At 47.3% G+C, this 19,878-nt stretch overlaps 2 protein-coding genes across 4 annotated transcripts in view; one reads left to right on the forward strand and one right to left on the reverse strand.

Annotated features, from left to right (window-relative positions):
* The window catches only part of Tlk1 (tousled like kinase 1), a 102,140-nt gene extending 99,506 nt beyond the window's left edge, over positions 1–2,634 (forward strand). For both annotated transcript variants that reach the window (XM_075984931.1, XM_075984932.1), the window contains exons 19-20: positions 32–139; positions 905–2,634. In XM_075984931.1, the coding sequence (XP_075841046.1) occupies positions 32–139; positions 905–1,081 (285 nt within the window). In that variant the 3' untranslated portion in view covers positions 1,082–2,634. The remainder of the gene's footprint in view (positions 1–31; positions 140–904) is intronic.
* A 13,884-nt stretch (positions 2,635–16,518) lies between these two features.
* Gorasp2 (golgi reassembly stacking protein 2) overlaps positions 16,519–19,878 on the reverse strand; it is a 28,191-nt gene continuing 24,831 nt past the window's right edge. For both annotated transcript variants that reach the window (XM_075984935.1, XM_075984936.1), the window contains exons 9-10: positions 19,469–19,588; positions 16,519–17,605 (exon numbers count right to left, since the gene is read on the reverse strand). In XM_075984935.1, coding sequence (XP_075841050.1) covers positions 17,268–17,605; positions 19,469–19,588 — 458 coding nt within the window. In that variant the 3' untranslated portion in view covers positions 16,519–17,267. The remainder of the gene's footprint in view (positions 17,606–19,468; positions 19,589–19,878) is intronic.

The following is a 19,878-nucleotide window of genomic DNA, read 5'->3' on the forward strand; positions in this document are numbered from 1 at the left end:
TGTTTCAATATTTTATTCTTTTTTTTTTAAGCCATTTGGTCACAATCAATCTCAACAAGACATTCTCCAGGAAAACACAATACTAAAAGCCACAGAAGTCCAGTTCCCTGTAAAACCAGTTGTAAGCAGTGAAGCCAAGGTATTGACCTCATATACGTTTATCAAGTGTCTGAGTTGTGGCTCTGGTGTGGTTAGTGCCTCAGTAGCCACAGTGACTAGAATAGCTGCTGCTGCAAAGGGTGCTGACTTGCTCTGGAAGCAGAGACCGCTTGGGCCTTGGGACATGCTGTCTTCATCATTAAGCATTAAATATGCTTCCTCATTCTATGTGCACAGCAACTTGCTTTTCTTTGAAATTGGAAGAGAAACCACAAGATCTGGACCCTTCATTACTTTTTGGTCTTATTCTGTCTGCCCATTCTAATGCTGAGATACTTAAGTGTATAAAAAGAGGGGCTGAAGAGATGGCTCAGTAGTTAAGGGCACTGGCTGCTTGCTTTTCCAGAGGACCCAGAATCAATTTCCAGCATCTACACACTTGACCACCACCTGTAACTCCAGTCCCAGGGGATCTGACACCCGCACACAGACATAAATGCAGGCTAAACATCAATGCACATGAAATAAAAGTAATGTAAAAATCACTTTGTAAGCAGAAATGGAGCTTTCCAACAACGCGTCCTAAGAAAGCAATAATCAAGGCTCCATGTAGCACCCCGGGCACAGTGGAAGTTTCAGATTAGAGTAAAAATGTCATTGGACTCCCAAAAGTTCTTAAGGTTTTGAACTACCTATAAAGTGTGTTCTGTTTATAGTTTTTAATGTGTCCACCCTTCCAGAGGATCTGGTGGGTTGGGGTCTGAAAGTTAGAACGTCATTTGTATTGCCATCTTTCTTTTTGAAGGCCTTTATAAGACGCTGTTTGGCTTACCGAAAAGAAGATCGATTTGATGTGCACCAGCTGGCAAATGATCCCTACCTTCTCCCACACATGAGAAGATCCAATTCTTCAGGAAACCTGCACATGTCTGGGCTGACAGCAACTCCTGCACCTCCTTCTTCAAGTGTAATCACGTACTGACCCTCCTTCAAGATTGGCATGATCTCTGATTGGCTTCCAGATGCATACTTGAATTTGAGTGCTGTGGTTTTTTCACACAGGACATGGGTAAGAATTTCTGTGAGCTAAAGCTCTCCCTGGAGTCCGTGCGAGGGTGGATCGTGGACAGTGACTCAGTCACACTCCTCCCTCTGCCCCGGAGCAGCACGAAACAGGAATACCACGTTACAGCGGAAGAAGAGGGGACACTGTAAATAACGTTTATAATACCTAAATATATTTGATTGTTACCAGAGAGTTCTAATATGAAGGGTAGTTTTTCATTATTTAAGAACACATGGAAAATTATGAGACATTTCTAACATGGGAGCTACAGTGCCTGGTACAGCATCAGCACTCGGCAGCTGATCTGCAGAAACCAAAGCAAGAACTGAGCGACAGCGGCCGTGGTGTTTTATAGTAGAATGTGAGAGTTAGGGTCTTTGGACAGTCGTAGACTTTGTCGTTTGCCTATTCTGACTTTTACCAAGTTGTACCTCAAATCACATGTCCGTTCCCCCACCGCTTGTGTTACAAGGGAGCTGTCGTTTCTGGACACTTCACACCTTTGACACAAAGAGCTGCCTATTTTCAGTCAGTTGCAGTCACTAAATGATAGCATTCCCAGGGCTTTCAGTGTTTTAGAACTAACAGGCATTTTTCTTTTGTTTCCAGGCCTCGTTCATTAAAACAGGAGACAGTGTGTAACCAAAAGCAGGCCAGTTCTATGCAGGATAATGATAAATTCCCTTCTGGCTCTATTGTAAATTACTGTACAGATGTCCTATTACAATTACTGAGTTTCAGCAGCTTATTCTTGTACAAATGTTTAAAAATACGGCTTTTCTAATTGGATATTGTATTTTTTTTAAGTCTTCTTGAAGGCGCTTTAATTGCTGCTAAATGATATTGCTTTTTTGCTAAAAAAAAAAATTGAATGACCTCCTTGAAGGCACAAGTTGACTGTACATCATGGAGAGATATTAAAAGCAGGCATTCATTAACAATCAAGGCATGTAAAATGATCCATGTTGGGCACATTGAGTTCTTTACATCAGTTTTTTAGGTTCTAGGGCTGTGGAGCACATAGATACTAGATTTATAAATTGTTCATGGTTATTCTACATTCTAGAAAGTTCTTAGCATCAAGGTGGGATGATGGTCCCATAGAATGTTTCTTGTGGTTTGTACAGATTTGTTAAAATGTGAACATTTTCTGACTGCCTTGTGTGGTAGAAACCAATATTTTGGGGGATGCTGTATTTCATTCTTGTACGGATTCTTTTTTCTTTATTGTCACAGTCATAATGCTGAGACTTACCGTAAGTTGTCCATGGTGCAGAAAACAGGCTCTCCCTGCCAGACACCCCTTAACATGTACAGTTAAACTGTGGCTCTTACCTGATGTTGCAAGCCATTTTGTTTGTTTGTGTTTTTTTTTTCATTGTACATAGACACTTTGTCTGTTTACGATGCTGCTGGAATTACAGAGAATGTAGCCAAACAGTAATAAACAGTGACAGTTAAAATGTAAAGACTGTGAAGATTACATTCAAAGAGCTTTCTAGATGGAGGTTCCTAACAGATCTTTACTTAAAAAGCAGATGGCTAAATTCCTTAAGCATACTCCAGACAAGTGTGAAATGTTTCAAGCCGTTAATGTTAGGCCTAATAGCCTTCCTCAGGGCTAATCCTGTGAGCTCCTCAGGTCATCGGGAGAGCTTTCAGGGCAGCACCAACTCCTATTTAGATTCGGATAGAACCCTGAAGGACGTTGATGATTAGGATAGAACCCTGAGGACGTTGATGTGGTCACCGCATGCTGGCACTCAGTGATTGCTTACAGTCTCTGCCCACACGGAAATTCATGATCTGAGTGAAAATGCCCAGCGTTGTTTAACATTTTGAAGTGGTGAACTTGGCCAAGCTGTGCCAATGGGTCACTGATCGCCCCACATTTGTGAATGAATGAGAACAACTGCAAGGGTCAGCTTGTTAGAGGCTAAGGCAGGGGGATGATGAGTTTGGCCAGCCTGGCTCTGGAAAAGGACAAGGACACATCTCACAAACACAGGCCAGGAAGAAAGGAGGAAAAGAAGCCATAAAATGAAATTGCTTTCTTGAGTTGAGTCGAAGTGGGTTATCTCAGAATCAAGAGTGTGTGTATTGAGGTGGGTGGTGGACCACCAGCCTGAAGACCTGAGTGCTGGGAGGAGAGGATGCGCAACAGAACACTACTGTGTGCTGCTTCCTCACAGGTGCACGCGCGCGCGCACACACACACACACACACACACACACGCACGCACGCACACACACACAGTGAATGTTGATAAAAATTAAAATAAGAGTGTATCAAATGAATCAGTTTATCCATGTCTTCTAAAGCTTTTCCAAACGTGGATTTAAATAGCCTACCAGTATTTGGGCCACATGAACCAGTATCATATTCACAAGAAACTGGTGCTTGTTGCTAAATAATTTCTATGTTGCTCTGGCAGCTTCAGCTCCTGTGTCCTGAGGCATTGATTGTTTTGTCTTCTGGAGTCAGCGCTGACTGGAGGTAAAATGTGCGGTTCTCACCCTTGGAAGTAGCTGTGCAGGTTGGGGTGTGGCTCACTGGTAGAGTGATGTCCTTAGCTCATGTAGGTTCAGTCCCCAGCCAAAATAATAACAATAAGTACATTAGCTTTAATAAACATGTGGACATTGAGAGAAAGTAAGTACAGAAGCTACCATGCTGACATGTATGTTGGTGAGAGACGTGTGCTTGTTTTTCCTTCTGGCTGTGCCCCGTTTCCCTACATAAGAACTTGAGTTTAAATGTGAACAAATGTTTGTGCAAATACCTCATTACAGGAAGCCAAAACGGTGGGATCTCAACAAGACATCACTGTATTGTCCCGCGTCGATGTTTGTCTTCACCTATTAAATACACTGTTGATTACTATTATGCTACCAGATATGCTTTGGTGGAAATGTACATTTATGTTAATAGTTTAACAATTTAGTTACATTGCTGTTGCACATGTGTGTGTGTGTGTGTGGTGCATGCGTGAGCAAACGTGTCTGTACGTATACATGTGCATGTACCCAGTACAGCTTTATTCTAAAAGTACCGTGTCAGGTCTTTCTAGTTTCACTTTAAGTTCCATGTTATTTGACCACCTCCTTCCCCCCCCCCCCCCCCCATACACTGAACTTCAGTGTTCTGAATGTCTGACCTAACTCCAGAACTGCATCCATACACTGAACTTCAGTGTTCTGAATGTCTGACCTAACTCCAGAACTGCATCCATACACTGAACTTCAGTGTTCTGAATGTCTGACCTAACTCCAGAACTGCATCCATACACTGAACTTCAGTGTTCTGAATGTCTTACCTAACTCCAGAACTGCATCCATACACTGAACTTCAGTGTTCTGAATGTCTAACCTAACTCCAGAACTGCATCCATACACTGAACTTCAGTGTTCTGAATGTCTAACCTAACTCCAGAACTGCATCCATACACTGAACTTCAGTGTTCTGAATGTCTTACCTAACTCCAGAACTGCATCCATACACTGAACTTCAGTGTTCTGAATGTCTTACCTAACTCCAGAACTGCATCCATACACTGAACTTCAGTGTTCTGAATGTCTAACCTAACTCCAGAACTGCATCCATACACTGAACTTCAGTGTTCTGAATGTCTTACCTAACTCCAGAACTGCATCCATACACTGAACTTCAGTGTTCTGAATGTCTAACCTAATTCCAGAACTGCATCCATACACTGAACTTCAGTGTTCTGAATGTCTAACCTAACTCCAGAGCTGCATCCATACACTGAACATCAGTGTTCTGAATGTATACCTTGTCCATTTTAATCTGAATTGACTTTCCCACCCAAAACATCTCCAATTACCTTACCCCCACCCACATTCATTTATTTATTTAGGGTTTTATAGCCCAGACTGACCTCAAAATTGATGGTAACTCTCCTCCCTGAGCCTCCAGAAGGCTGGAATTACAGGTGTCTGTTAACTCCACCCTGTAAAAAAATTTTTTTTCCGTAGGGAAGATTTGAGTGTATATAAACCAAACTCAAAACTTGTTTTCATGGAACCTTACCAAATATTGGTAGAAAGTCTCAAGTGAATAGCAGGGTGTGTGGGTTTGGTCTGAGTGCCCTCAGGCCGTCTGCTCTGGGGTGTGGACACCCTGCACAGAAGTCCTCTCGGAGCATTGAAACAGTTTGGAAGCAGGGTGTGTGGGTTTGGTCTGAGTGCCCTCAGGCCGTCTGCTTGGGGTGTGGACACCCTGCACAGAAGTCCTCTCGGAGCATTGAAACAGTTTGGAAGCAGGGTGTGTGGGTTTGGTCTGAGTGCCCTCAGGCCGTCTGCTCGGGGTGTGGACACCCTGCACAGAAGTCCTCTCGGAGCATTGAAACAGTTTGGAAGCAGGGTGCTGACAGCTATTGTCTGGACTCTCCATCTGAGAACGAGGATCAGAGTCTGCTGTGGTGCTGTGTGGGTTGAGTTCAAGTCACTCAGGACTGCGCCCAGAACTTAGTAAATGCCAGCATCAGATGCTTTTCGAAAATTTATTTATTTATTTATTATGTATACAATATTCTGTCTGTGTGTATGCCTGCAGGCCAGAAGAGGACAAAAGACCCCATTACAGATGGTTATGAGCCACCGTGTGGTTACTGGGAATTGAACTCAGGACCTTTGGAAGAGCAGGCAATGCTCTTAACCTCTGGGCCAACTCTCTAGCCCCCTTTTCGAAACTTTTTACACTTTGCCTTACGTGTAAAAAGCAGTCCGCTTTAGTTCTTGTGGCGACTTAAGTTTCTTCAACAAAGAAGTGGGTCCTCCAGCTTTGCTCCAGTTCCAAGGAAGAGATGACTGGGTTCCCAGGAAAAGAAAAGTAAACAAACGGAGGGGAAACCCAGTAACTGAGCTCCAGAAGGATTGTGCTTTGGCCAGTTATGTATGCTCTGTCTGTGGAACAGTTGTTTGAAGGAGGGCGGCGGAATCTGCTCCCCAAAAGAGGAAGCCAATGGGACCGAGAAGCTGGGCTCAGTGACTGATCCATGCCCACAGCCTCAGTGTAGGGAGGTATGGAGCAGGGGATTGAGTTGAAACCTGGGCTACAAAGACTGCCTCAGCTAATCAATTAAAGCCTTTGGAATCCCAAAGTGTCGCTTTTCAGTGCTGAGAAATCCAAGAGCAAATGTGATTTTTATTTATTTTTTTATAATCATAAAGAGCAAACCTAAGGTATTGGGATGCCATCAGAGCACACTGTGGGTGGCAGTGAGGAGACCCGTGCTCCTCTTGTCTCCTGCCTCCACCCACGCATGGGGCCTGTGTGCTTCCCCATGGAGGAGCACAAAGGAGCTCTGGGCTTCTTCCTGCCAGTGTTCTCCTACTATTGAGAACTTTGCGAGTGACTGGGTCAGGAGCTCCCCCAGAAGGAAGCCTGGAACTTGGGAGAAGCTGCGCCAGTGTGTCCCTCCAAGTCTTACAGCTGATGTGAACGGTGCCTTCCGTGGACCTAACATTACAAGCCCAGCATCCTGTCCCGGTGCTGCGTGTGTGTGTGTGTGTGTGTGTGTGTGTGTGTGTGTGTGTGTGTGTGTTAGTGTTAATTCATCCACTTAGCAGGAGATACCAAGGTCTTCTGTAGGGCAGGGTAGTCATCAGACTTAGATACTAAAGTTGCTGAAAATGAGTGTTGACAGTTTTATTTTAGCTTCTTCAAAAATATGGTTGTTTTGTCTACTAATGACCAAATCTGCAGCTTCTTTTCTAAGAAGGTGTTCAGGAGAAGGGTAATACAAGATGGGGTGGGGGTAGGGGTCCATCTCCCGCGTGGAAGTCAACTCTGACTTTGCCTTGCGTGTTTATTGTGTGACCATAGTCACTCATCTGTAAACTGTCTAGTAATAGCCCCTGCCTGGCAGGAACCTAAGGAAACCATGCCCCAGTACATAAGAGAGGCTATAGGACCTCCATGGAAGCCATTGGGAGGTCCTAAGAAGAGACAGCAGACTTAGCAGCAGCCAGCACCTGGTTTTGAGGCTGTCTTTGAGCTCATTATCCTGGCATGGCTTTTGTGTGAGGCCTGCCTGTGGCCAAGACACAGCAAGCTAATGCCGTTCCTTTGTCCTCTGGATCTCAAGACACCATGGCTACTGACGCTGCTGGCTTCTGGACAGGTGTATCAAAGAGCTTGTTAACTTTTTCCTGACAGTTTTTCCTCTCCAGTAGGAATGTTTTCTTCAGTTTGTAAAACTCCTTTTTCGGAAGTATGGGTCGTCTACACAGATGCATAGTTTCAACTTTTTAAGTCTTTTACAAGAAACCTTGAAAGACAACCCCCCCCCCCCCAAGCATTATCAGATCGTGCATATCAAGATGCAGAATTCCCAGATAGTGACCAAGTTAGTGTAAGGAGCTTAAACAGCACAGGCAGGACTATCTTTGTGTGTCTTGACTCAATAGCATGCTTATCTTCAAATACACTTATTCTTGCCTTGGGCCAGCAATGTACGCCTTTCCATTTGTTGGAGAGGTGAAGTCTTGGGGGTGAGGGGAAAGAACTATGCTAAAGTGTAGCTTGGTATTTTGTTGGTTTTTCTTTTTAACTTTACAAAACAGGTCTTAACCTTTTCGTAGTAAAATAAACAGATTTGTAAGGGTGATTTAGACTATCTGGTGGAGTGTGTGAACTGCTCATTTCTGCTAAAATGGCCACAGTCAAGTTTCTTGTTCGATGGAGTTCATTTAACCCCCACATCTCTAGAAGCCATACTCGGAGAGGAAATCTGGAAAACATAAAGGCTCACCCTAGGAACGTTCTTGGTTCTGCATTGGTTGAGGGGATGAGAATGCCTGCATTCCTTTAGTGGCCTGGCACAAGGACACAGTGGCAATGAAGTGTCTTGTTTTCAACATGTAACATGAAACCTTGCAAAGCCTCTTGTCTGTTTCCCAGGCCAGCCATGTTGGCACTAGAACTTTTCCCTTCTGGTTTGGAGGGTTTGGGTGAACCACGATGGAAACATCGCTCTCCTCTTGCCATTACCACAGGATTAAACGGTAAAGCTGTGCAGGGTCCGCGTCTCTTAGAAGCACTGTTCTTTGTGTGTGTATTTGCTCCTTCTCTGTAACATACAGGGTACACTTCAGTAAAAACCGACTGGAGCCCTCAGCATGTGACCTCGTGTATCCTAAAGTGTTAGGACCCCCAACACACACACATACACACAAGTTTGGAGTTTTTGTGGTGTGTGTGTGTGTGTGTGTTTATTGAGTCAAAATGGTATAATAGGATATGCTAGAGTTACAAGTCCCTTTCCACCCCCAGAAAGAAAAGCTCAATTCTCATTCCATGCAAAAATCTGTGCAGGCTTGGTAAGAGCCCTTGGCAACTCTCCAAGCCAGCTGTCCTTGGTATGGAGCCTTGGCTGATGGCAGGGCATGTGTGTTTATCACTCGTGAGCACAGTGGATCATTTGGTGGTTCTGTTCCTACACTTGCAGCCGCTGAAGAAGAGAAGCGAGGGAGGACACCTGGGTTCTCATGCCTCAGACCAGGAGTATCATTCGTGACGACAGCTGAGTCATAAGGCCCCAAATAACTGCAAAACACTACAGGGTCACCTCCAGTAACTCGACAAACGACCTGTTTCTGCGCGTAGTCTTTGCTTTGGAAAGTCCACTTCAGATACATACATAGTATCATATATAGGGTCACCACAAATGCATTACATAGTATTAATATAGGATCACCACAAATGCATACATACTCTCCTGTACATAGAATTGTGACTTCCTGGATTTGGGGAGCACATAAGAACTCAGTGGAAAACTGACCTAGAGGACCCTGACGTCATCATTAACAGTAATTGTACACACTAGCAGGGTGCAGTGTGGTGATGAAATGTATGCCTCTTACGTCTGGGACCTTAGAGCATCTAGATCTTTGTAAATACATAATGGGCTCTCATAAGCCTGGCACCCCTGCCCGTGGTGACCATGAAACCGCTCCTTCTGTGTTTTAATGTCTAGTTGCCATCTACATGCTAATACATCACTTATCCTCTAGTGATTGCAAAATTGGGTGTCTGGCATGTTTCATAATATTCCATCCATCAAGCCTCAAATGGATCCCCAACTCTAGATGGAAACTCCTGGAGACCCGTGCCTCAGAGTGGGGACAAGCTGAAGCTGCCACCCAAGTCCATGTTATGCTCTTTTTTTTTTAATTTATGTTTTTTGTCTTGATGGTTTTGTTTTTTTAAGTATGAGTGCTCTGTCTGTATGAATGCCTGCATACCAGAAGAGGGCATCAGATCTCCCTAGAGATGGTTGTGAGCCACCATGCCGTTGCTGGGAGTTGAACTCAGGACCTCTGGAAGAGCAGTTAGTGCTCTTAACCACTGAACCGTCTCTCTAGCCCCATGCTATGTTCTTTAAGAAAGGTTTCACAGGAATAGATGTTACCTGTGTATGAGACACTGACTTGACCACAGCGAACTAGAGTTATGCCCATTCTGTAGGTCTGAGCAGGAGGGATGTAGGTCTAGTCTGCTCATAGCGTGGCAGCAGGAGCTAATCTGGGCATAGTTAGTTCAACTGCTTTAAATAACGAGCACCAGTCTCTGTAAGCATCTTTCTTTTCAACACAAAGGTAATTATGTCTGCCATGGTGGTTCATGCCTTTAATCCCAACACAGGCAGAGGCATGCAAACCTCTGGGTTAAAGGCCAGCCTGGTCTACAAACTAAGTTCCAGGATAGCCAGGCCTGTTACACAGAGAAACCCTGTCTTGAGGGCAGGGGGAAGTATTATATTATCAGAAGTTTTCAAATGTGAGTCTTACCGTCTTATTTATCTTGTGTTTGAGATACCTTAAGATCCCCAGCACACTGTTTAGAAACAGTTGATGTGACAAACGTGCCCCAGACTTTATTCAGAACTCATTATGAAGAGAAAAAAAAAAATCACAACTGATTTTTGCAGAAAAGCGATTTTATTGCAAAGTTTAAAGGATACATTTCTATTTCTTAACCATTTGTGTGTGTGTACCTATGCCCCACCCTCCCCTCCATTGGGAAGTGAATGAACTCAGCATTAGAGGCAGAACCTCCCCCCATTACCTTTCACGATCATGATCTTCCTCAGTTACCTCAACAGTCACTTCCATGAGGACAGATGTGGGCTGAAGCATCCTCCCTTGCCCCCACCATGCCCCTGCTTGGTCTAGAGAGGCTCATGGCCAAGATGCTGCAGGAAACCTGAGTGTCCAGCCATCGTGTGTCCCAGCCGTCTCTGCCCCTTCACCACTTGGAGTTGCACTCACAGCGGTTCACTAACAGATACCAGCAAAGCCAGATGTGGCCCCAGGACTGAATGGCGTCTGCGGGAGGGCGGAGCAGGGCTTGCCTCACTGCTGCTGGTCATCTGACCAGAGACTGAAGCCCCGGGCATAGGAACACAATTCACCAGACTTGTCTGGATTTTCACATATTTCATTTCCCACGTCAGAAAAGACTTCTACTTGCTAACGAGGGTTTTCAAACCTTGATATCTGCAAAAGGCAAGATCCTCAGAACTGAGTGGTCTGCTAAGCACTTTATCCTGCGTTCAAGGTCTTGCAGAACGGTATCCCAACCCATGACCATTCCATGTCCAGCACTACTCAGCCACCCTCTCTTCATCTAAGAAGTGTGTGTTGCCCCAGAATCGCGTGTGCTACTTCCCTGACCGTCGTGAATGACTCTTCCTGAACCCGAGAGAACGTCTATCTGTAAACCTCGGACGGAGTGACTGCTGACACAATCTGGGCAGAAACAGCTAAGTGGCTGGGCGCAGGATGCAGCCGCCAGAGGGTGCGGGATACTGCACCAGACTTGGTCCCAGCCACGTTCCTCACAGCCTGGACGCTTTTGTACCGATACTCCAGAGATCCCCGGTATCTCTCTACCTAGTCAAGCGTTAGTGCTGGAAAGATCCAGGAGCCCAAGCACGCCTTCCACCTTTGCTGGCCACGCCCCGGGCCCTGCGCAACCGGCCCGTAGACCCCGCAGTCTCCAACGGGGCGCAGCTTTTCTAAGTTTGCAGCGCCATCTGGTGGCCTGCAGTGCTCACTGCAGGTCCCCGGAGCCTTTCCGGGACGCCTTGTGGGGCAGATCTGAAGCTTGAGCCAGCACAGATCTACCTGGATTCAAACTCCCACCCACAGCTCCCCTACCGTGTGAACTAGCTTCGGTCTAGGAAAGCATGCCTGACTCACGTCTCTCTAAACGTGCTCCTTTTTTTCTCACTGAAAGAGAACAATTGTTTTTCAATATATATATTTAAAATGTGTATTAAATTAGAAAAATAGTTTCTTCCATGCACCACAGTTGGTAACACATCCATAGGATTAAGTCTAAAGCCTTAAATTAACCTGATGACCTCAGTTCTCTCTCTCTCTCTCTCTCTCTCTCTCTCTCTCTCTCTCTCTCTCTCTCTCTCCATCCCTTCCTCCTCCCTCTTCCTCCTCACTCTGTCCCTTCCTTCCCTTCACTTTTTCCCCTTCCTCCCTCTCTTCTCTCCTTCCCTCCCTCCCTTACTTAGTAAAGACTTACATTTGAAAATATGAACTTCCTTATCTCATGCTTTACACTTTTTAATATCTGCCTCCAGTCATCCTGAGTCAAGGGCTTTCTGAAGATGCTTGCCCCGAGCCCCAGGGAGAGTTTGTGTTTGTGTGTGCATGTATTCTCATGTGAGTACACACGAGGGCCTGGAGCCCACAGGACACCCTGGGCCGTTCCTCAGATACTGTCTGTCTTGGCTTTTGAGACAGGGTGCCACAAAGCTCTTGTAATCGCCAAGTGGGCGAGGCTGACTGGCTACCAAAAGTCCACCTGTCACCACCTGCCTTTGCTTCTCTGGTGCTCAGATTACAAGCACCTGCTGCCATGTCTGGCCTTGGTCGGGGGCAGGAGTGGTCTGAGACAGGGTCTGACTACATAGCATTGGCTGGCCTTGAATTTGCTATGTAAACCAAATTGGCTTTGAATTCACAGAGATCCACCTTCCTCTGCCTCCGGAGTTCTGGGATGAAAAGTGTGCTCGACTGTGCCCAGCTATGCCTTGTTTTCTTTATTTTGTCTTAACATGGGTTCTAGGAGGATCGAACTTGCTTCATCGTGCCTTTAAGGCAGGTGCTCTACTAACTAAAACCACCAGCCCCTATGAGAGGTGCATTCTCACCACTTGCTTGGCCCTGGCACCCGGGAAAATGTCCCCTCTGCCCTTTCTCTGGCCTGTCACTCCAGAGTCGGAATAATTTGTTGCAATGCTGCTTCCCTGCTTTTCTATTTAGCAGCTTGTTTTGATACTCAAGAAGCCTGTAAAGGAACCCTCAGTGAGCATGCTAGAGTATCAGCAGTGCCAATTGCTAGCCAAACTGGGGCCAATACTGCCCCTCCTGTGACCTTTGTCACCTCCCTGTGCACAGAATCATCTAACTCAGCACCTAAGGGGAAGGAATGCCAGTGGTCAGCCTAACTCTTTTTGTTGTTTTGTTTTTCAATACAGGGTTTCTCTGGTTACACGTGGCTGTCTTGCTGGAACTTGTTTTGTGGACCACGTTGGCCTTGAACTCAGAGATTCGCCTTGCTCTGCCTCCCAAGTGCTGGGGTTAAGGGCGTGCGCCACCGTGGGCCTTGAACTCAGAGATTCGCCTGGCTCTGCCTCCCAAGTGCTGGGGCTAAGGGCGTGCGCCACCGTGTGTAGCTGTCAGTCTAACTCTTAGCTCCTTCCCTGCAGATGTGAAAAGAGTTTCAAAAGCTCATGTATGCTTCCGGCACTTGGCCTGCAGACAGGTGAAAGCCTGCTGGTGCTCAGAAAGCAGCAGACTGCAGAGAAGAGGGGGGAATGTTCCAGGATATTCAATCACACTGTGAATTCCAAGTTTGTGTTAATTAAATAATCAACCTTGGGTTGGTTGAGAGAATTGTCTGTATTCTGTCAATCATGTTTTAAATAAACGATGATTGGCCAGGCAGGAAGTAGAGGTGGAGCAATGAGAACAGGAGAATGCTGGGAAGGAGGAAGCCCATTCCTCCGCAGTCCTGTGCAGACCACCAAGGAAGCAGGATGTGATCTGCATCACCAAAAAAGGTACTGAGCTACGTGGCTAACATAGATAATAATAATAATAAGTTATAAGAGCTAATACAAAGCCTGAGCTGATGGGCCAATCAGTTTCTCATTAATATAGACTTCTGTGTAATTTCTTTGGGGCTTACCAGCTGTGGGAACTGGGCAGGACAGAAACCCCAACAAGCAGGCCCTCATGTTACATTGGGTCAGAAGGTGAAGCCAGCAACTGGTTGAGAGAAAATAATCATAGAGAGTCAGAGGGAGTCTGGAAGATGGATAGAGAGGCACACAGGAAGTAGTGGGAAGGGACTTTGAGGGTGGCAGAGTGAAAGAACAGTTTCTGAGATGCTGACAAAGAAGGAAGGTCAGCTAGTTCCTCATCAACCTTTCTGAGCTCATAGGTTTTCACCCCAGCCTCTGACTCCTGGGTCTTATTGCTAAAGAGAACGATAGAGATGTGGCTAGAACCACATCTGGTGGCAGTAGCAGGAGGCAGATCGGACAGGATGGAGAAGTCATGCTGGGCTGCTGCCAGAGACAGAACTAGTAACTGTGGAGCTGCAATTACTGGCTCAAACAGCAGTAAATTCAGGTGTTGCCACTGTGCCAACAGAAAAACAGTAGGGGAAAAAAAAAGCAACAAAAACAGGGAACAAACAAAACAATACCCTTCCTTAAAAGGTAACATAAAAGATAGGACCACACTCTGGAAGAAAAAAAAAGACTTTGATGAACTGTTAAAATATAGCGCATGTGTGGTGTAAATGCATTTGTTGCTGACTGAACACAAGGCTGGAGCGCGGTGGGGCTGACAGCCTTGGGGCCCAGGCCCTGGATTCTGGGCTGCTCCCCTGTAAGATTTCTTCAATGCCTGAGTCTGTTCTGTCATGGTTGTGCACAGTTCCCTTCTGCTCCTGGGTCTTTCTCCCGGTCCACACAAGTTTCTGTGAAGTTGCCTCTGAGGTGGGATGGAGTCTCCTCAAGCCCAGTTCCAGCAGTGCCAATAACCAGGCAGGACAGCCTGGGGCATCTTGGTGTCTGAAAGTTGAGCTGGGTTCAACTTTCTGAGTTCTGAGTTCACGGTTTCTGATTTCACGGGTCATCACCTATGTTGGGGTAGGTGATGCAGCTTAGCTACCTGTGCATTCCCCATCCCTGGAAGTAGCCCCTGCCCCATACTCCTGTGACCCCCAGAAACACACATGCTCACTAAGACACCGAGATGGAATTTCCTTCGGTCTGCTGTTGGTGCCCTATCCAACAGCAGACCGAAGGAAGTTTGTTCACCGTTTCCTTGGAAAAGTCCCACAGGGTGCTCCCACCGGCACCGAGGGAACCCAAACAGAGTTTGGGAGGGGTGGGTGCTGAAACAGTCAACTGAGGCCCATCTGTGAGGGTACAGTGTCTGCAGGGACCGTCCTTTTGATAGGTCGTATGGGGCGGTGTGCTGTTGATGAGGGGTGGTTGCCTGCTCCCTGCAATGGGTGATGGGATGGCTAACCAAGCGTGAGCCATCCGAAACTGGATCTTCCTCGAGAGATTGCCGGTGTGGCCCTCTACATCGGCAGTTCTCGATCTTCCCAACACTGCAACCCTTTAATAGCATTCCTCGGGTTGTGGTGACCCCCACAACCAATCAAGTTATTTCGTTGTCCTTCATAACTGTAATTTTGTTATGAATCCTAATGTAAACAGCTGTAAGTGCAGGAGAAGCGGAGAGACTAAGTAATAAAACTCATCCCTCCTCAAGACAAGAGCTGCATAGCCGGAGGAGACTCGATCCCTGCTGGACTGGTTCACCCAGCAATTGGTACTTACTACTCAGGGCTAAGGTCCCTATGACTACCAGGCATTGGAGCAGCTGAGGGAATTAAGCCTGAGGGAGGCCTTTGATTCCCAGTTCCCTAGGCCTGACTGATTCAGCAGGGCCCTTGAACTTGGTAAGGGGCTTTAGAAGTCTTACTGAAGCCCCAAGGTGTGTGTGGGGGGGTGTGAGCTGCAGAAAAACTGAGAGGTTCTGGGAAATCTGTACGATTTAGACAGACATGGAAATTAGACTTGTAAAATGTTAAATCAAAGGGAGTTGAAGGGACAAAGCAGACAGGGGTGTCTGTCTGTCTGAGTTCTCAACAGCAGGTGTGGCACGGCTGATGGGGAACCTGAATAATGTGCTTGGGACCTTCTGGAAGGCTTGAGCAATGGGAGAAATAAATGGCAAAGCAGTACAGGTGGACGGTAAGCTTGACTCAGTGGTCAGCAGCTATCTCCAGAGTAAGAAGAGTAAGCGTTATTTCTCGCGTGTGAAGTATAGTGGGGACAGATTGTTCAGCCTGAGGTCCTTTTAGCCGCTAGGTGTGGTTGATGGCAATGTGGCAAGAGCCATGCTGCTGGCTGGGAGCCTGTCAAAAACTCAGGAACCGGCTCTAGAGAGAAACAGAGCAAACAAGAGCACGGCCCCGAGCTAGGCTGAGTAGCACTCGCTGGACAGCTAGGACCATGGGGGGATGGGGAGATGCTCAGTGACCCCAGGGCGGCGGCAGCTCCCTAGGAGAGGGGGGCCAAGTGGCTTACAGAAGAAGACTGCGGACGCTGAGACAAGGGGTGGGGCTAACGGAGGTAGAGTCTCATCCAAGGCTTTCACACCCAACGCTGTTCTTTTGACCAAACAACTGATACAAGTGATGCCCTCTTCCCAGCTGCTCGTTAAAGACCCTTCACCGGAGGCTCTACTGCTCAGTCATTTAAAAGCCTGAAATCTGCTCATTTGCTTTGACTGTCTTTTAACAACTGCTGTATCTTCTCTTTAATGAGTGTGTGTGGACCAGAGGTCTACGTCAGATGTCTTCCTCAATCGCTTTCCACCTTATTTTTTGAGACAGGGTCTCTCACTGAATCGGGAGCTTGCCAATTTGGTTCACGAGCTGCCAGGGAACTTCAGGGATGCCCAGTGCCAGGACTGGTGGAGCCCTCTTCATCATTCCACTTGAAGCATGTATGAGGCTCTGTAAGGGCATCCTGGGAGAGGGGCTGGGTTTCTGATTGAGTGTTAGCAGCGGTCACTGCTGCAGTGTGAGTCTTTATGCTGGCACCAGGTCAACCACTTCCGTCTTTCTTCCAAAATGGGGCTAGTGGATGCATTTATATCTCTCAGGAAACCAATCCCACTTAGTTTAGCATCTCTTGGAAACTTAGGAGCACACCACAAACTGACTTTAGAGATGTGAAGCTCACGTGATGTGTGCATGTGCAGAGAGAACACAAGGAGAAAAGTAAAGCCACTGTAATTTATTGCTGTCTGTGCTCTCCGGGGTGGCTGTACTGTTAAGTAGCTACAAGTGCAGCACCTCCTTTATTTCCCTTTAAATGCCATCTTACTGCAGGCACCTAACGCAACGGCAGCAGCTACAAAATGGTGTCTGAGTAATTCTGAGTTCAGAACAAGATCTGTGTACAGGCGGAATAAAAAGATGTTCAATTACTAGTGTGCTGTGTAACCGGAACAAAACGTCTTCAAGGGGAGTTTCCTGTAAACCTTAAGAGAGATGTGACTCACAGAGACCAAGAGTAAATTCTTGTTTCCTTTGACAGTTTAGTGAGGTGGTCTGTGTTCTTGCAAACAATTTACAAAGTACAAGAAACGTTGCATGTGGGCACTAGGCATAAAACATTTCATTTCCTTACATAAGGACAGGGAACCTAGCGAGCACCCTGCCATCCTTCCCAAAGATGTCCAACCCAGAACGGCAGTAGGTGCCTGGCAGCAAGCCACCCATAACAACTCTTTTTGGTTGTTGAAAATACAAGCATATTCTCACACCCCTCCCTGGCTGTGATTCCACCCAAGTTGGTAGGAGACAAGCCCTCAGCCTCTTGCGTAGTTTCCCCTTAGAATTATGTACAGGATGCCTACAGGTACGGTACAAACTAGTATGAAATCAATGGTGGTCTGCGCTCCCAGACATGATCCTGTGGTTAAATAAATAGACCACGTTGATTGTGAAGATTGATTCCAAGCTAAGAAGACTCAGAAGCATTTGCATCCGTAACTGCAGAAACAGACTTCTCGATGGCTGGGGTGGAGTCGCCGACTCTGTCCTCAATAGTGGCGGGGACCTTGGAAGCAGGGGCCGTCACATCCACAGTGAGTGAGGAGGCAGCCTCTGCTTTTGCAGTAGTCATGACAGGGTCAGAAGGTGGGCCCGTGGCAGGAAGGGAAGACAGTGGCTCCCCAGCGCTGGCTGCAGAAGAGCCCTCGGGAACCAAAGGGAATGGCGGGAGAAACTCAGACGGCAAGGGGAGAGGTGCAATACCAGTTAAGTTTCGGGGAGGCAAGGAGGGAAGAGGTGGCAAACCTAGGACAGAAACAGCAGAGATCACATATCCTCCCAGCACCCAGCATGCTGCTATCAAGCACCTCTCTCTGTGCCTCATCTAGAACCTGAAGCTGAGGAGGGACCACGAGCCACAACCTCCGCTAACCTCTAGCTAGGGCCAAAGTTCCGATTCCCAAGCTTCTCTTACTGAGTCCCACTTAGGCATCTGCTGATGGGAGGACAGGTCCTCCCAGAAGGGAAAGCAGCACCCCATGGCATTTGAGGAGCTGGCTGGCTGTGAGACAGGCAAGGTGCCAAGTCCAGTTACAGCTAACAGGAAGGAGCCATGGAGGAGCATGGTAGCCACCCCGCACCCGGGGAGGTCCTGAGACTGACAACTATTTATGCTGTTCTTAGTGGGATCGTCTGGAGATTTTCAAAGCAGGAAGAGCTAAGAGAAGGCAGACTCAATAGTGTCTGTCCATGGAAGGAGAGTCATAGACTTTTCCTCCCCTCTTCTTCATATAAAAGAGGATGCTGATTAGAAGTGGCTGAAATCTGCTAACTCCTGCGCTTAGCTTGCTGCATTTGATTTGAGACAGCGGGGACCACAAATCCAGGCACCAGGGAGGAGCAGTGTGGTGTGGTGAGCATGACTAGGGTTCTCTGGGCCCCCTTTTTTCAGTCTGGCTGAGAATGTGTTGAGCTGATGAGTATACAGATGGTGAGAATTGCAAATCTGCCGGAAGTGTGACAGTGACAACCAATATTGAGTGCAGTGGGATGCATCGCTGCAGGGTCACCAATACTTAGTGCAGTGGGATGCATCGCTGCAGGGTCACCAATACTTAGTGCAGTGGGATGCATCGCTGCAGCGTCACCAATACTTAGTGCAGTGGGATGCATCGCTGCAGCGTCACCAATACTTAGTGCAGTGGGATGCATCGCTGCAGCGTCACCAATACTTAGTGCAGTGGGATGCATCGCTGCAGCGTCACCAATACTTAGTGCAGTGGGATGCATCGCTGCAGCGTCACCAATACTTAGTGCAGTGGGATGCATCGCTGCAGCGTCACCAATACTTAGTGCAGTGGGATGCATCGCTGCAGCGTCACCAATACTTAGTGCAGTGGGATGCATCGCTGCAGGGTCACCAATACTTAATGCAGTGGGATGCATCGCTGCAGGGTCACCAATACTTAGTGCAGTGGGATGCATCGCTGCAGGGTCACCAATACTTAGTGCAGTGGGATGCACCACTGCAGTGCCACAAATGGGCAGTCATCGGGTCGTCAGCAGGAGCAGACAGGGTGCTGCTGTTTCCTTTTCACCTGGACATAAAGCCTGAGTCCCACCGGTTGGCAGCCAGACTTCTCAGTCACCACTACAAGCACCTGTCAACAACAGACTACTTAGCTGGCAGGGGAGTGCAGACTCATGGTCGAGCACTTGAGAGGCTGCGATGGGAAGACGATCCGTTTGACGCTAGCCTAGACCAGTCCCAGAAAAATGAAAAAGAATGGGCCTCGACTGCACAGCATAGGCACCAGGCAGCACTCCCTGTGGCTGTGGCCTTAAGCAGGCAGGAAAAAGCGGGACTCGGGCACCTCTAGCAGGTGACCCACACCACATCATCAGATTCAGCCACAGTGCCACTCCACTGACCCCTCTGTGACAGCCTGTCTGCGACCAAAACTGTCAAGCTGTAGAGAGAGAAGGGGAGGCAGTGGCTGACTCACAGACTTCTGTTTTCCTCCTCTTCATGAAAAGTTGAATACTGATTACAAGAAGCTGAAATCTGCTAAGCTGATTTGCTCTAGTGGAAAAGACTGAGCTGGAGGCCTCGCTTTCCTGCAGAGTTTTTATTAGTGAAATCCTAGGAGGGTAAGGCAGGCAACATACCCGGGTTCCCGAGCTCCGGCAAGGTGACCCCTGGCATGATGTGCGGAGCAGGGAGGTTGAAGTTGGGGAGGCTGGGGAGGTTGGAGAGGTTAGGCAGCCCTCCTGTCAAAGGCATCAGACCTGAACAGAGGGGAAGAAAGAACACACGGTAAACTGTTTGCCCGGGAAGAAGACGGCTCCTCACATGCTGATAAAAGTACTCCTCCCTCTTCAGCTTCACTTCCTGTGTGGTGGCTTCCCATCAGAATACACACGCAACAGCTAACTGTCACATAGCTCAGCATGTTCTGGTATCTAAGTGATTAGACTGTGAAAGCAGCAAAGGTTAAGAACAAGTAGCAAATGCCCCTACACCCTGGAAAAGAGGGATGCTGCCCGGTAGTCCAGAACCTGGAGAATCCACCAGCAAC

Source organism: Microtus pennsylvanicus, chromosome 9 (assembly GCF_037038515.1).
Source record: "Microtus pennsylvanicus isolate mMicPen1 chromosome 9, mMicPen1.hap1, whole genome shotgun sequence".
Classification (NCBI taxonomy): Eukaryota; Metazoa; Chordata; class Mammalia; order Rodentia; family Cricetidae; genus Microtus; species Microtus pennsylvanicus.